The 17,291-nt window shown below is 49.8% G+C and overlaps 3 protein-coding genes across 5 annotated transcripts in view; 2 read left to right on the top strand and 1 right to left on the bottom strand.

Annotated features, from left to right (window-relative positions):
* The window catches only part of PRUNE1 (prune exopolyphosphatase 1), a 29,830-nt gene extending 12,825 nt beyond the window's left edge, over positions 1–17,005 (bottom strand). Inside the window, exons 1-7 of one of the 3 annotated variants that reach the window (XM_083477181.1) lie at positions 16,747–16,983; positions 6,475–6,582; positions 6,079–6,183; positions 4,596–4,801; positions 2,798–2,982; positions 1,981–2,139; positions 12–106 (exon numbers count right to left, since the gene is read on the bottom strand). In XM_083477181.1, coding sequence (XP_083333307.1) covers positions 12–106; positions 1,981–2,139; positions 2,798–2,982; positions 4,596–4,801; positions 6,079–6,183; positions 6,475–6,582; positions 16,747–16,785 — 897 coding nt within the window. In that variant the 5' untranslated portion in view covers positions 16,786–16,983. Of the gene's footprint in view, positions 1–11; positions 107–1,980; positions 2,140–2,797; positions 2,983–4,595; positions 4,802–6,078; positions 6,184–6,474; positions 6,583–8,020; positions 8,204–16,746 lie in introns of those variants that run through there. The other 2 variants (XM_083477180.1, XM_083477182.1) reach the window with 2 other exon arrangements.
* The window catches only part of HORMAD1 (HORMA domain containing 1), a 578,262-nt gene that overhangs the window by 326,578 nt on the left and 234,393 nt on the right, over positions 1–17,291 (top strand). The gene's annotated exons all lie outside the window — the stretch shown is intronic.
* Positions 1–17,291, top strand: part of CERS2 (ceramide synthase 2) — a 162,364-nt gene that overhangs the window by 41,191 nt on the left and 103,882 nt on the right. The window lies entirely within an intron of this gene.

The raw sequence follows: 17,291 nt of genomic DNA, 5'->3' as shown, positions 1-17,291 counted from the left end.
CCTGTGCTCACCTGTAGGTTCATGTATACGGCGCTGAGTGCAATGACAGCATTTTCCCCAGAGAGGGCCTTGAGGTCCTTCCTCAGCATCTGGTCTGTGGTGAGTCCTGGGTCATAAAAACATAAGAAGAGCTTTCCTGGATCAGGCCAGCAGCCCATCTACCGTATTTTTCACTCTATAGGACGCACCTTGTTTTAGAGGGGGAGAACAAGGGGGAAAAAATTCTCCCCCTCTCTGCTCAGCGCCCCTTCAGCGAAGCGGCAGGAGAAACGGAGCTCCTTCCATTTCTCCTCCCGCTTCGCTGAAGGGGTGCTGCGCAGCTCTCCCTCTCTGCTGAAGCCAGGAGAGTCTTGCTCTCCCGGCTTCAGCAAAAGGAACCCGAAGCCTTCGGAGTGCAGCGTGAGTTCCCGCTGCGCCCCAAAGCCTTCAGGGATAGCCACCTGAAGCCTTCGGAGCGCAGCGGGAACTCGCGCTGCGCTCCGAAGGCTTTGGGTTCCTTTCGCTGAAGCCAGGAGAGTCAGTGCGCACCGACCCCTCTCGCTCTCCAGGCTTCAGTGAAAGCAACGCGTGGCCTCCGGAGCGCGGAGGGAGCGCTCCCTCTGCGCTTCGGAGGCTTTGCCTTGCTTTTGCTGAAGCCAAGGAGCCTGCATTCGCTCCATAGGACGCACACACATTTCCCCTTCATTTTGGGTGGGGGAAAAGTGCGTCCTATAGAGCGAAAAATACGGTAGTTCAGCATCCCATTCCCACGATGGCCAAAAATGCCCCAAGAACCTGGGAATCGAGATCGACTGCCTCTGGACCTGGAGGTTCCATCAGAAGAGCTCTCTACCTGGACCAGGCCAATGGCCCACTTAGTCCAGCATCCCGTTCTTGCTGGGTCCAGCCGGATGCCTCGATGGGAAGCCCCTAGGCGGGACCTGAGTTCGAAAGCACTCGCCCCACCTGTGATTCCTAAGAAATGGTACAGTCATGCCTCATGTTATGTCCGCTTCATGTTACGTTCTTTCAGGTTACGTCCCGCGGTGACCCAGAAGTACCGGAAAGGGTTGCTTCCGGGTTTCGCAGAAGTGCAAAATGACGTCACGCGCATGCGCAGAAGTGGCGAATCGCAACCCGCGCGTGCGCAGACGCACCACTGCAGGTTGCGCTCTTTTCATGTTGCGAACGGGCCTCTGGAACAGATTCCATTCGCAACCAGAGGTACAGTGGTGCCTCGCAAGACGAAATTAATCCGTTCCGCGAGTCTCTTCGTCTTGCGGTTTTTTTGTCTTGCGAAGCACGGCTATTAGCGGCTTAGCGGCTTGGCGGCTATTAACGGCTTAGCGGCTTTAAGAAAAAGGAAACAAACTCGCAAGAACTCGCAAGACGTTTCGTCTTGCGAAGCAAGCCCATAGGGAAATTCGTCTTGCGGAACGACTCAAAAAACGGAAAACTCTTTCGTCTTGCGCGTTTTTCGTCTTGCGAGGCATTCGTCTTGCGGGGCACCACTGTACAGTCATACCTCGGGTTTAAGTAGCTTTGGGATGAATATTTTCGGGTTGCGCTCCACGGCAACCCGGAAGTAACGCACTCCGTTACTTTTGGGTTTCGCCACTCGTGAATGTGCAGATGCTCAAAATGATGTCACACGCATGCGCGGAAGCGGCGAATCGTGACCTGCAGGTGCACGGACATGGGTTGCGTTGACTTCAGGATGCGAACGGGGCTCTGGAATGGATCCCATTCGCATCCAGAGGTACCACTGTATTCAGAAGCACCTTGCCTCCAGCAGTGGGAGGGAGTTCCAGAGTTTAACTCTGCTCTGGCGCAAAGAAGGGCTTCCTTTCACTTGCCCTCAATCTCCCAATATTCAGCTTCAGTGGTTGACTCCAAGTTTTAATTTTACAAGACAGGAAGAGAAACCTTTCCCCCTCATTCTCAACCGTTCGGGCTCTGCAATATCCTTTAGGAGGCAAGACTAAGGAGGACAGCTCATACCTGAGACATCAAACTTGGCCCTCTGCAGGGCTTCAAAGATGACGCTTCTTGAGGGCAGATCAGGGAACTTCGACTCCAAAAGGGAAGCGTAATGGGTGTCCTTCGGGGTCACTTTGCCGGCTTCAGGGGACATGTTGACACAGTCCAGAACGATCGTGCCTGCAGAGTCAAGGAAGAACCAGGATCTAGAGGCGACACACGAGAGTCCAATCCGGAAATAATCTTTTACGTTTGCAGGTTTGAAAGACGAGAAGGGTGAGAACTGTGGTTCCCAGACTTTGGGGGGCCAACCTCCCCTCCTTGGTTCTACCCCCTAAAGGTAAAGGGACCCCTGACCATTAGATCCAGTCGTGGCCGACTCTGGGGTTGCGGCACTCATCTCGCTTTATTGGCCGAGGGAGACGGTGTACAGCTTCTGGGTCATGTGGCCAGCATGACTCAGCCGCTTCTGGTGAACCAGAGCAGCGCATGGAAACGCCGTTTACCTTCCCGCCAGAGTGGTACCTATTTATCAAGCTAATGGCCAAACAGATGGCGAAAGGAAGACCTGAGCCCTCTCCCCTCCTGCACTTTCCAGCAACAGGTATTCAGAAGCATTGCTGCCCCAGACCATAGAATCCATTGTCAGCCTTCTCTGCCATGAATTTATCCAATCCTCTTTTCGGGAGGGAGCCCCAAAAATCTAGAGGGCGCCATGTTGCCCACCGCTGCTCTGCAGGGCTACGGATTCCCCACCTGCCAGCATTTGCCTGCGGGTTGTTGGTTTTTTAACAAGCAACCACTTCCCCGCACGTCGCTGCAAGCCGCTAGTCCTCACCGTGCAAGAGAGCTGCTGTCTGCCTGTCCAAAACCTGCGCCGGGCTCTGCAGGATCCTCTCTGTCACCAGCGTGGCGCACGAGCCCACCGGCTCTGCCGTGACTCTGCAGGGAGGGCCCCGATCCCGCTCCAGGGGCCGGTGGTCGACCACCTCAACAACCGCCTCCTCCAGCCCCGCATCCCCACTGCAAAACAGGGGAGACATAGCAGTGTCAATATACGCACCGCAGCATGAGCAGATACTGGAAGACATTTCAGCTTTGTTCGCTGTGCATCCCGTCCTGAGAACGTGGCTCTCACCGCTTGAGTCAAAGCTGGGGCGCCACTGGGCATGCTTGCAGGTGCACCACCAGGCCAGTAGGGGGAGGTGTTTGCTGAGGGAGGGGCCAGGCTCAAGGGTGTAGAGACAGCTCCCCTAGCGTCCATGTGCTGCAACTGCATCTATCCCCAAACCATAATTGCATGGGTCTGTTGACCAATTGAGTTGTTCTAAGCGTGGGTGATGCTGTGGTCTAAATCACAGAGCCTAGGGCTTGCCGATCAGAAGGTCGGAGGTTCGAAACCCAGCGACGGGGTGAGCTCCCGTTGCTCGGTCCCTGCTCCTGCCAACCTAGCAGTTCGAAAGCACGTCAAAGTGCAAGTAGATAAATAGGTACCACTCCGGCGGGAAGGTGAACGGCGTTTCCGTGCGCTGCTCTGGTTCGCCAGAAGCGGCTTAGTCCTGCTGGCCACATGACCCGGAAGCTGTATGCCGGCTCCCTCGGCCAGTAAAGCGAGATGAGCGCCGCAACCCCAGAGTCGTCCGCGACTGGACCTAATGGCCAGGGGTCCCTTTACCTTTAAGCATAGGGGCTGGGGGACAGCTGTGGGGTTTCCCTGGCACCCACAAAGCCTCTGGGCTCCCTCACTGCCCCCTTGGCCACCAAAATCACATACTGCTGAAGGACGAAGTTGGAAGAGTGGCGCTCTTTCTCAATTCCTTCTTCACCTTTATGTGCTTTTCAAGGCATCCGATTAATTCCACCGGCTCCAGATTTTACCCAGATCCCTTGGAAAAGTGATGTGTGTGTGTGTGCACGTGCACACGCGCCTGTTCTCTTTCTGTCTCTTGTGGGGTACTGATCTGGGCAAAGGGGATGGAGAAGCCACAAAATCGGGGTGCGGTTCAAAAATGCTAATGCACCCACAGTGGCCTAAAAAAGGCTGGCAACCCATAGCTCAAGAGACTCTCCTCTCACATTCAAGTCCTTTGGGTGCCCTACCCTCTCCCCTACCTAGACAGCATCTTAAAAAGCAGAGACATCACCTTGCCAACAAAGGTCTGTATAGTTCAAGCTCTGGTTTTCCCAGTAGTGATGTATGGAAGTGAGAGCTAGACCATAAAGAAGGCTGATTGCCGAAGATTTGACGCTTTTGAATTCTGGTGCTGGAGGAGACTCTGGAGAGTCCCATGGACTGCAAGAAGATCCAACCTGTCCATTCTGAAGGAAATCAGCCCTGAGTGCTCACTGGAAGGACAGATCCTGAAGCTGAGGCTCCAAGGCTTGGGCCACCTCACGAGAAGAGAAGACTCCCTGGAAAAGACCCTGGTGTTGGGAAAGATGGAGGGCCCAAGGAGAAGGGGACGACAGAGGATGAGATGGTGGGACAGTGTTCTCGAAGCTACCAGCATGAGTTTGACCAAACTGCGGGAGGCAGTGGAAGACAGGAGTGCCTGGCGTGCTCTGGTCCGGGGGTCACCAAGAGGCGGACACGACTAAACGACTAAACAACAACAGCAACAACCCTCTCCACTGACCTCGGCAGGACGTGGTGGTCAACCAGCGTCAGCGAAAGGAGGCCTGCCTGCTTCAGGGTGGCAAGGTCAATCTCGTCCCGGAAGACGAGCGAACTCTCCGCGATGCGCTGCTCTTTGAGGAGGAAGGTGCTCTCCGTGCGCAGAGGGAATTCTGAGCGGGGGATGTTCAGGACCGGGATGAAGGCTGCCTTTGAGTCCGGGTTGGTCTGTGGGGCGCAAGGAACGATGCATTAAAATCCAGGTCTCTGTTACACGGATAAAGTTGCTCACGTTACCCAGTCACTGAGTACCAATAAGAGCCTTGTAGATGTCTCTGAGCAACTGTGGAATTGGATGCCCTCAAACTCTCATTTTGTGACGGGGAAACAAGCAGGTTTCTAGTCCTTAAGGATATAAAAAACAGTCCCAAAACTGCATGGGCAAAGCCCGGCATCAGTCACGAAGATCAGGAAGTGTTGGGGTATAAAGCAAGGAGACGAAAGGTATAAAGAAAAGTATTACGAAGAACCTGTGCAAAAGAGGCAATTAAGAAATATTCCAAGATAAGGCATAAACAGATCATGTAATTTATACACACACACACACACAGAGAGAGAGAGAGAGAGAGAGTGGTACCTCGGGTTAAGAACTTAATTCATTCTGGAGGTTCATTCTTAACCTGAAACTGGTCTTAACCTGAGGCACCACTTTAGCTAATGGGGCCTCCCACTGCCGCCACACTGCCACCGTCCAATTTCTGTTCTCATTCTGAAGCAAAGTTCTTAACCCGAGGTACTATTTCTGGGTTAGCGGAGTCTGTAACCTGAAGCGTCTGCAACCTGAAGCGTTTGTAACCCGAGGTACCACTGTATTTATATCTTTTGTCTTCTCCCTTATACCTGACCATACTCAATTGTGTTATGGTGGTACCTCGGGTTAAGTACTTAATTCGTTCTGGAGGTCCATTTTTAACCTGAAACTGTTCTTAACTTGAAGCACCACTTTAGCTAATGAGGCCTCCCGCTGCCGCCACACTGCCACCGTCCAATTTCTGTTCTCATTCTGAAGCAAAGTTCTTAACCCGAGGTACTATTTCTGGGTTAGCGGAGTCTGTAGCCTGAAGTACCACTATAACCCGAGGTACCACTGTACAGTATTTACTTTTACTTTTGTTGAATTGCTGGAATACTCTGTTTGTCTTGTTACATGTTCAATAAAATGATTTTTTTAAAAAAAATATTTTTTAAGAAAGGAAGAAAGAAAATGTTGAGCGACTGAGGGGCAACGTCCTTCCCTGTTCTCAGTCTTTTCTTACACAATCCACACCACATCCAGTCCAGAGCACTCTGAGCCCAGAGCCGCCACATGGTGAGGACCTCACCGGCCCCACGCCAGCCTCGCAGGCAAACGCAGAACTGCGGAACCAACCGTGGAAAGGCAGCAAAGATGGCTCTTCAAAAGGGCCAAAGGGAAATGCTCCAAAGGGTGGAAGCAGATGACCGACCTTTGCAAAGAAGTAAGCGAGGGCCAAAGCGGATACCATGGAGTCCAGGTCGCAGGCCTCGTTCCCCATCACCACGTGAACCCCCTGGTTCCTCCGGACGTGATCCTACCAAATAAAAACAAAGAAGAAATTGGAGAGGAAACGTAGAGGTTGAACGACAGCTTTCCCTGGAGCAGGTCCATTCCCAGGTAGGGCTGGGAGAGACTCTTGCCTGAAACCTTGGAGAGATGCTGCCAGTCCGTGCAGACAAGCTTGAGCTAGATGGAAGAAGGGTCCAACTCAAGGCTGCTTCCTACGTCTACACGTTTTGCAAATAGGGACAAACGGGTGGCTTGTGGATCGAGCCCAGGAACGAGAGACCTGGGTTTACCATTTGCCAGCCAGCGCTCTACTTACGCCCAGAGAAGCCTGTGTAGCCACAGGCCTGCTCCTCGGAAGGAAGACGGTTTCTGGAGGACGAGAGCGCCTGTGGATTCGGGGGCAAAAGGGGTTGTTCTTGAGGACCTACAACGAAAGTTGTAGCCTTTCAGCGCTGGGTGCTAGGAAAAGGGTCGACCTCCCGTTAGCGAGGGCAGGGTTAATATCTCCCACTCGGTTGTGAAAACTCAGGGGTTAAGGCCGCATACACACCAGGCATTGAAAACACACACCTTTCAAAAGAATTCTGGGAACTGTAGTTTGGTAAGATTCGTGGGCGCTGCGCCTTTGTGAGGAGTGAGCTACAGTTCCCAGGATTATTTTGCCTTAGTTTCTTTCTCTCTCTCTGCCTAAGCATATTCCTTCCCTTCCTGCCCCCACCGATAATTTTTAAAAGGGTCACAACTCTGACACGGACACCCCACTATTACGAACGCGAAACCTTTTGCCAATTGTGCAAGCATTATTTTATCGTTTATTATTTACACAGATCTACATTTTTGCATTGCGGTTGCTACCGGCACCCCAGTGCCCCAGTCTTTGTGTTTTCCTCCTCCTTTCCCATCCTTGTTTTCCTTTCGTGTTACGCCTTTTAAGATGGTCAAATCTGAAGGCGGTCGCTGTCTTGCTTACTGCTCTGGGACGCTTTCCTGCTGAAGAGCAGAGTCTAAAATAAGAGATGGGAATACCACCAACACAAACCAGTCTCTGCCATGAAGCACCTTACACTCTTAAATTAAGGCGGGGAAAGGGGAACAAACTGAAGGGAAGCTCATTCGTGTAGTGTAGGGGTTAGCGTGTCAGACTAGGACCTGGGAGACAGGGTTCCAATCCCCCCACTCAGCCATGAAGTCAGATGTGAGCCAATATACCATATTTTTTTGCTCTATAAGACTCACTTTTCCCCTCCTAAAAAGTAAGGGGAAATGTGTGTGCATCTCATGGAGCGAATGCAGGCTGCGCAGCTATCCCAGAAGCCAGAACAGCGAGAGGGATTGCTGCTTTCACTGCGCAGCAATCCCTCTTGCTGTTCTGGCTTCTGAGATTCATAATATTTTTTTTCTTGTTTTCCTCCTCCAAAAACTAGGTGCGTCTTGTGGTCTGGTGCGTCTTATAGAGCGAAAAATATGGTACTATCCCTCTCGGCCTAACCCACTTCACAGTTGTTGTGGGGTTTGGTGAGGAGAGGGAGAACCACGCCAGCCACCTTGAGCTCCTTAATAATAATAAATATAAATAAATATCATTTATACCCCGCTCTCCCCGGCCAAAGCCGGGCTCAAGGCACCTAACACCAATAAAATCACAGTAAAAACATAATAGAAGGGGGTGGGCGGGAGAAAAACCCCAATTTAAAATACAGGTTAAAATGCAATTTAAAATGCAGCCTCATTTTACAGTAGCTGATAAATCCTTGGAGAAAAAGGTGGAATATCAGTGCAATAAATAATAAAAGCAAACGAGGCAATTCGCCTTCTTTATCTTCCGAGGAGACCGTACCACAATGGAGGCCTATACCATGTACCTTTCCGAATATAAGGTTCGGATCCAATTGCAAGGGGTGACCACAAATACACACAAGGCTGATGTGAGGTGCATTTGGGGTGAGAAGCTGGCAAGCGCTTTGCAGAAGCTTTCCCGGTTTGAGCCCATTTCCCTGGCCGCTGGGGAGACCTTGAAAGGTTTCTCTCATATGCACAACCTAAGAGGCACCGGGCGCCATTTCCTGGCTACTGCGAAACGCCACGGCCCATTTGCTAAAGCCCTCCAAGAGATAAGGCGGCGCAAGGTAAACTTGATTTCCTCCCGGGAGCAGCCTTGAAAGCGTGAGGCTGTGGCTAGGGTGGAGGCGGAGAAAACAGCCCCAGATGGTCGAGATGCAAAAAGGGAAATTAAAATCAAGGAGGGAGAGAGTGGTTTTTAAAAAAAGAAATCAAACAGGAGAAGTAGGCGTCAGCACTTTGTGCAGAACATTGCTCGAGGGCCTTGGAGAAACGGGTGCCCTTTTAGAAGAAGATCTCTCTCTCTCAAAGCACATTAGTCCAGTGTTATTTCAGCCCATATAGGCTGATGTAGAGACGTCACCTTGCTGACAAAGGTCTGTATTGTTAAAGCTATGGTTTTCCCAGTACAGTGGTACCTCGGGTTACATACGCTTCAGGTTACAGACTCCACTAACCCAGAAATATTACCTCGGCTTAAGAACTTTGCTTCAGGATGAGAAAAGAAATCGTGCTCTGGTGGCACAGCGGCAACAGGAGGCCCCATTAGCTAAAGTGGTTCTTCGAGTTAAGAACAGTTTCAGGCTACGAACGGACCTCCGGAACGAATTAAGTACCGTACTTAACCCAAGGTACCACTGTAGTGATGTATGGAAGTGAGAGCTGGACCATAAAGGCTGATCGCCGAATAATGGATGCTTTTGAATTCTGGTGCTGGAAGAGACTCTTGAGAGCCCCATGGACTGCAAGAAGATCAAACCTCTCCATTCTGAAGGAAATCAGCCCTGAGTGCTCACTGGAAGGACAGATCCTGAAGCTGAGGCTCCAAGACTTTGGCCATCTTATGAGAAGAGAAGACTCCCTGGAAAAGACCCTGGTGTTGGGAAAGATGGAGGGCACAAGGAGAAGGGGACGACAGAGGATGAGATGGTGGGACAGTGTTCTCGAAGAGACCAGCATGAGTTTGACCAAACTGCGGGAGGCAGTGGAAGACAGGAGGGCCTGGCATGCTCTGGTCCAGGGGATCACGAAGAGGCGGACACGACTAAACAACTAAACAACAACAACAACAACAAGTTCAGCATCTTATTTCTCACCACGGCCAATCGGATGCCTCCAAAAAGCCTGAAGGGAGGGTGCGAGGAACACGGCCCTCTCTTTCCCCACGGCTCGCACCTTGAATTCAGAGGCACAGCCACCTCAGATCTTGGTGCACCTGGGTTAGAAACTTAGATATAGAAGCTAGGCGCACAATGGACTAAGGCAGAGGTTTTTAAACTGCAGTTGCCAACCTAGCGCCCAGAAATCTCCACGTACAGTGGACGCTCGGTTTGCGAACGTGATCCATGCGGGATGCGCGTTCGCAACCTGCAGCGTTCACAACCCACGTCTGCTCACATGCGGGTTGCGATTCGGCGCTTCTGCGCATACGCAAAGCTCAATTTAGCGCTTCTGCGTATGCGCGACCGGCAAAACCCGGAAGTAACCTGTTCCGGTACTTCCGGGTTTTGGTGGTCCGCAACCCAAAAAAATGCAACCTGAAGCGGCTATAACCTGAGGTATGACTGTAGTCGCATTTGGACCCGCGTCAGTAGCAAAAGGCGCCTGGTGAATTTCGAGCGCTGGGCTGCAGCCGTTGTGGCGGATGATGGGTTCAGATACCTAGTGTCTCTTGTCTGTAACTTTTCCGTTGCCCCCACCACGAGAAGAAGAAAAAAGGAAGCATGAAAAGATCACTTGGGTAGTCCTGGTGATTTAATAACACTCTCCACTAACAGGATTAAAAATAGTAGCAACAGCTCTCTGGGTTTTGCAATGCAGTGCTTTGGCCAAGTCATGTTCACAGAAATGCAACCAGAGAATGTGTATCAGTGAAATAAATGCAGGAATTTGGGGCTAAGCAGCTTAAGGTACGCGGGTGGCGCTGGGACGCGGGTGGCGCTGTGGGTAAAACCTCAGCGCCTAGGGCTTGCCGATCGCATGGTCGGTGGTTCGAATCCCTGCGGTGGGGTGAGCGCCCGTCTTTCGGTCCCAGCTCCTGCCCACCTAGCAGTTCAAAAGCACCCCTAAGTGCAAGTAGATAAATAGGTACCGCTTTATAGCGGGAAGGTAAACAGCGTTTCAGTGCGCTGCACTGGTGCTGGCTCGCCAGAGCAGCTTCGTCACGCTGGCCACGTGACCCGGAAGTGTCTCCCGACAGCGCTGGCCCTCGGCCTCTTAAGTGAGATGCGCGCACAACCCTAGAGTCGGACACGACTGGCCCGTACAGGCAGGGGTACCTTTACCTTTACCCAGCTTGTTTTAGATGCCCGTTCTAATTTGTGAGTGCGTTTTGGATGCCTGTTCCATGGCGTTTCTCGAACTTGGGTCCCCAACTGTCGTTGGACTACACCCCCCATCATCCCTGACCACTGGTCCTGCTAGCTAGGGATGATGGGAGCTGTAGTCCAGCAACAGCTGGGGACCCAAGTTCGAGAAACGGAAACACGGCTTTGCAAAAACGTGTGTCTTCAGCATAATGGCAAAAATGTGTCTCTTAGGCAAAACCATTTATTATTACTGAAGCACTGAATATTCTTTTCTGAAGGTTTCTTTTTTTAATTGCAAACTGACAATAGAAATGTGGAGAACTTGAGCTTAAGATTGGGGGAAAAACGAAAAACTTGAGAGAAACCAAAATCAACCACAGACATATTTTCCCATTAAAAGCAACCTCTCTAGCTAAAGAAAAGGAAGGAAATTTTCATAGACGCAAACTCCCTCTATTAAAGTTTGTCGGGCTAAGGGAGACAGGTCTGAAAATTATTATTATTATTTATTGAATTTATATAAAACGAGGGTGCACTGCAAACAGTGGCAATCAGATATCTGCTGATGGGGCAGGAAGTCTGCTGATTCAGGACACGAGGTGATTTATCACCCTATCTGTGGGTTTGGACAGAGCCTGGTGGCGAAGCGAAAAAGCTCTGCCTCAGCAAACCAGGACAGCGTTTGCTCAAGATTCAGAGAGTGCAAAGGGAGGACTTTTCCGCTTAGAGAAAAGGCGACAGAGAGGCGCGAAATAAAAAAATTAAGGTCTTATATATATAATAAATGTTCCTCAATGTACCAAGCAAACATGTACATAAATATATAAACCACATGTCTGAGGCAGCACAGGAAAACAGCCCTGGAGCCATTTTGACTCCCAAACGGACCAAATGATTTCTCCGCAAGGTCAAGGAAAATGGAAAAGCCTCCCCATTGCCTTTTCCTTCACAAATCCTGTCTTAAGGGTATGTCTGTGTATGAATAGGGTGAGCCTGTGACCTGGCTCAGGAGCTAAGTATTTATCATTACAAAAGACTGGCCAGGCTCCCCAGGGTATCCAGTCAAGTGAGCATTAACAGGTAACCGGCCAGACAGGAAGTAAACAACGCACTCAGATTTCTGTTGTAGACCACCCTTTCTGTGATGTAGGTATGATGCGTCGGGGGGGGGTGGTCTTACTCTACACCCCTTCTGTGATGTATGTATGATGTTTCTGGAGGTGGTCTTGGACTCCAGGGCTGTCAATTTAAAACGTCTATTTAAGGGCGGGCACACCTTGGTTCTGCGACCTCCTCTTTCTCCTGCATGTGAAGGGGGCACCCTGTTGCAGCAGTTCAGTAATGATCAGGCTTACGAGCTGCTTTGCCTGTTATTTTCTCTGACTGATGGAGAACCTGCAAAGGCCCTCCAGATGTTTTGGGACTACAACTCCCATCATCCCTAGCTAGCAGGACCAGTGGTCAGGGATGGTGGGAGTTGTAGTCCCAAAAACATGGAGGGCCTATGCCTGCCCTATGCTTTGCTGGCCTAGCCTCTGGGGCTCTGCTGACTGCCAAAGGCCGGTTGCGGTGCTGTTCTTGCATTCAACAATCACGAGAGAAGAATGATTCATGCTTTAAAAATGGAAAAAAAGGAAGATACACACAATAAACCGTATAGAAGAAGAGATTGTAAGCACTCAGATGCCACGCTTTGACAATGCGCCCAGCGCAGATGGCTTTTTTCTTACACAAACCAACAAAGGGGGGGGGAATAAATCATTATGGCAACTGCAAATAAAACAGTGATTGTCAAAAGGAAACAGAGGTGCCGCTCACCCTAGATTTCATCCCGGACATGAGCTCCAGGCAATGGCCCCAATCCCAGGTACTAGCGGTCCCCATTGTGGTTATATGACAGGTTTGGAAAGGCACTTTGCTTGTGCTCAGAAACACTCTCATTCTCTCCCCCCTCCAATAGAGCATATTTAGGAAAAGAGAAAAAAGATGGATTCAGCTGCCTAGGATTTTTTTCTTCTTTGATTTCCTTGCTGGAAAGATGTTTCCAGGTCTGAACTTTCATGAGACTGTGAATGTAAGAAGAAACCCCAGCGGTGGTTCAGACCGAGGGCTGACCCAGTTGAGCTTCCTGGCTCACCGGCAGGACATGGTGGATCCTGCCATTTGTCTTGGGCATCCAGTAATCAATGATAGACTGCCTTTGAAGCTGGAAGTTCCATCTAACTGGATCAATTTTAGATACTGTACCGCCTTTCCATATATCAGGGCAGGCAGTCCTTTTTCAGGCCTAGGGCCACATCCTCTCACTGGGAACCTTCTGGGGGCCAGGAAAAAAGAGAGCGCAGCAATGTACGTGACTCTTCTGTAAATTTGGCTGCCTTCCAAACACAAGTCAAGAAGTTTCTACATGCGCACAGACCTCCATCTGGCAAGAAAGAGGCATGAGCAGAGTTCAAGGACACATTCCAGCCAGGCAGAAACACTCAAGGGAGGGGTGGAGCAGGGCTGGTGAGGGGTGTGGCCTGAGGAGAGTCCTGAGGGCCGGATAGAGAGGCTTTGGGGCCGCATTCATCGGCAAAGCCACCAACGGACTAATCCCCCACCAATTTGTCTAATCCCTGTCTGACGAGCAGGCTTAATTGAACCTCAAACGAATCTAATTTGTCCTCAAACCGGCTTTCAGCAACTTGGTGCCCTCCAGACGTTGCGTGACTCCAACCCCAGCACATCTGGAGGGCACCAGATTGGCGCAGGCCTCCTTAAACAATCCTCTCATTGTTCGTTCCAGAAAAACAAGTTTTATAAACACTTACAAAACAAAACACTCGTTTCTTATTTTTGGACCCCCTGAGTTTAAATAACAACAAGAACCCTCAGCGCAACAACTTTTTCTTGTTTTCCTTTTCTAACCCCTTCTCCCAATTACTAGGCTGCTTCATGGTGGAGAATCCTAAAACATCTGCCAGCTTTTTGAAAGCCACCGCAGGCCGGTTCAGTCCTTCCTGGAACCGAATCGTCGCTTTGAAGAACGCGGTGCCGAGCACGTGGTCGGAGCCTCACCTTACCCTCGGGCAAAGAACCGCTCTTTGTCTCAACAGCAAACTCCCTTTGCAGACACGAAAAGTAACTGGAACTGTTCTTAGCAAAGGACCATCCACTTTGGGTGGACTTCTTGTTGTTGGCACCCGTCTGTCTCGAGAGACAATGGAGTGCCCCTCTGGGGGTGCAAAGTCAAACCACTGCATTGGCAGCACTGAAGCGACCTCCCCTGGGCGCAAGCTTGGGCAGCGGGTCTGGAGGTCCTGGGCTGCCCAGATAACAAGACCCCCCACTCGGCCCCGCTGCTGTGGTCCAAATGAAACTCTAAAGAATCACAAGCAACACAGGGCTAATAATGTTCTAACAAAATATTTGTCACACGTGTTATTTCACAATTCTTAAACAGAAAATATGTAATGGAGTCACAGATAATGAAAATCAATCAATTTTGCATAAACAAAATTAGAGAATGTAATCAATCGGTATCAAAGAAGCAAATACAGTGGACGCTCGGGTTGCAAACGTGATCCGTGCAGGATGCACGTTCACAACCTGAAGCGTTCGCAACCCGCAGCGACACATCTGTGCACGTATGGGTTGCAATTTGGCGCTTCTGCGCATGCGCAAAGCGCGATTTAGTGCTTCTGCACATGCGTGACCACCGAAACCCGGAAACAACCCATTCCGGTACTTCTCGGTTTTGCCGCGTGCGTAACCTGAAAAAATGCAACCTGAAGTGGCTGTAACCCGAGGTATGACTGTAATCCTTTCAACAGTCACAATCCTGTAACCGTGCGGTAATGGACGCTCCAAACGTAGAACAGTTTTTCCGGATAACAAACTGTTTTGATAGTAACTCTTCATCAGCTGGTGATGATATAACATATTTTCTGTTTAAGAATTGTTGAAATAATACATGCTACAAATACTTTGTTAGAACATTATTAGCCATGCGTTGCCTGTGATTGTTTAGAATTGTCTGTGCTGCAACACAGAGGATTTCCTTTGTTACATATCGGTGGTCCAAAGGAAAGCAGAGCAAGATGTTTGGCACCAGCAGGAACTACTGGAAGGAGGCATACAAGGCACCATTCAACCATCTTAGAGACCCCACTACGGATTTGTGTAGGATTTACTCCTTAGATACCTTGGTTCCCGAACGGCTTAGCTGACGAACAATTTGACTCCTGAATGCTGCAAACCCGGAAGTAAGTGTTCCGGTTTGCAAAGGTTTTTCGGAAGCCGAACATCTGTTTCAGCTGTCGGCCAATCAGAAGCTTCACTTTGGTTTCCAAACGTTTTGGAAGTCGAACGGACTTCCGGAACGGATTCCGTTCAACTGCCAATGCACGACTGTGTTGTAAACAACAATTGCCCTTTTCCCTTATGGGGTATCCAAGAGCCCATATAGAGTCCTTACATAGGTTCCCTATTGGTAGGAGAAGATAACAGAGGCCAACCAGAGAATATTGAGAAGCAAAGCAGCTAGTAAGCCTGATCTTTATTGATCTGTGGCAACAGGGTGCTCCCCTTACCCGCAGGAGAGAGGAGGGACCCAGAAAAATGGTGTGCAAGGCCTTATAAAGACTCTTGAAATTGCCACCCTGTAGATCAAGACCACCCCCAGAAACATCATACATACATCACAGAAGGGTGTAACCTAAGACCACCCCTCAGATACATCATACCTACATCACAGAAAAGGCGGTCTAAAACAGAAATTTGAATGTTGTTTATCTCCTGTCTGGCAGGTTAGCTGATTGGATTGCCTGGGTAGCCTGGCCAGTCTTTTGTAATGATAAATACTTAGTTCCTGAGCCAGGTCACAGGCTCACACCTTATTCATATCTTAAATGTGCCCTTAAGACAAGATTTGTGAGGAAAGAGACAATGGGGAGGTTTCCCACTTTGACCTTGCAGAGAAAACATTTGCTCGGTTTAGGAATCAAAATGGTTTCAGGTGGGTCTTCCTGTGCTGATCTATGTACGTGCTTGGTTGGTACGCTTGTGAACATTACCATATATCTAAGACCATAAAATTCCTATCACATTTGTACAGTCATATATGCACCCGCTGTCCAAAAGACCTCCGTAGCTCAGGGGTTCAGAGTGCGTGCTGACAGTCCCAGGCTCAACCCCACATTGGCATAACCCTGGAGAGCTGCTGCTGCTGCCGGTCAGTGCGGAAAAACAGGGTTGCCATATTTTGAAGAGCAAAACATGGACACAAAAGAGGACTATGGATCGCTATGACGACTCTACCCAAGAAAAAGATATATACATATCAGATATAGACATAGCTCAACAACTTTGGGCCAAATAGTAATAATAATAATAGGGTCCAGATTTTCACTTTTTGAAATATAGCAACCCTATTAAGTAATATAATAATAGGGGAAATGTATATGCACACAAATGTGGAAGGGAGGAATGTATGTATGTATGTATCTCTTTATTGGACCCACCTTGTTTCTGTAATTTTAAGCTGTTTCAAACAGTTTTTACTACTGTATTGTGTTTCAATTGTTGGGCAGGCAATAAATTGTAATAATAATAATCTATTTCTCTCGTATATAGGTATGTAGGGGTGTGTGTGTGTGTGTGTGTGTGTGTATACACACACACACACAGAGAGAGAGAGAGTGGTACCTCGAGTTAAGTACTTAATTTGTTCCGGAGGTCTGTACTTAACCTGAAACTGTTCTTAATCTGAAGCACCACTTTAGCTAATGGGGGCCTCCCACTGCTGCTGCGCCACTGGAGCACGATTTCTGTTCTCATCCTGAAGCAAAGTTCTTAACCTGAAGCATTATTTCTGGGTTAGCGGAGTCTGTAACCTGAAGGGTATGTAACCCGAGGTACCACTGTGTGTGTGTGTGTGTGTGTATATATATATATATATATATATATACAGTGTGTGTATAGTGTGTATATACAGTGTGTGTGTGTATATGTGTGTGTGTGTGTACACACACACATATATATATACTGTACATATACACACACACACACACACATATACAGATATGATGCTGTACACACACACACACTCATATCCATCATATTTACAGCTCCGCACCCAGACACACTGCCTTGCCCAGGGTGACACAATTTCCTCTCACGAGAGCGTCCCTTTTAAAAGCAGCCTATACTTCTACTTCTATATATGGCGAGGCGGGTACCTGAAGGGCGGCTTTGCGGCCTCCCAGGAAGCTCTCCATGTCCGAGGCGGAGCTGGCGGAGGGGGAGGAGGCCGCCTGGCGGAGCCCGCGAGAGGGAAGGAGGAGGAGGAGGACGAGAAGGGTTGCTGCTCCTCCTCTCTCTTCTTTCTCCCGCCGCGGCCTGCTCCCCCTCCCCCGCCAAGCAGGCGGCTTCGCCGGGAGGGAAAACAAATCGAGGGCGGGGATCGCTGCGGGGCCTACATGTGGGGAAGCCGTGTCGTGCTTATGCAACCCAGTCAGATGGGCGGGGTACTAACAACAACAACAACATCGTTATTATTTATTACTGTTTTATTTTAGAGCAAAAGGACAAGCAAGCGACCGAGCGCCTTTTTTGGCAGTTAAGCGAGCGTCATTCCCTCAGGGTGTTTTTTTTAAAAGGGGCGGGGCACGTCGACCGCGCAGGGGCGCAGGCTGATCCTGACAGGCAGAGCGGGACGTCAGTTAGAGCACGGCGCGCACGCGCAGAAGAGCACTTGTACTCTCTTCCGCCCCGCCTCTGCGCC

The sequence above is a fragment of the Podarcis liolepis genome, assembly GCF_965112155.1.
Source record: "Podarcis liolepis genome assembly, chromosome: 15".
Taxonomy (NCBI): Eukaryota; Metazoa; Chordata; class Lepidosauria; order Squamata; family Lacertidae; genus Podarcis; species Podarcis liolepis.
The sequence above is the reverse complement of the archived record's forward strand: the minus strand, read 5'-3'. Positions and strand labels throughout refer to the sequence as shown.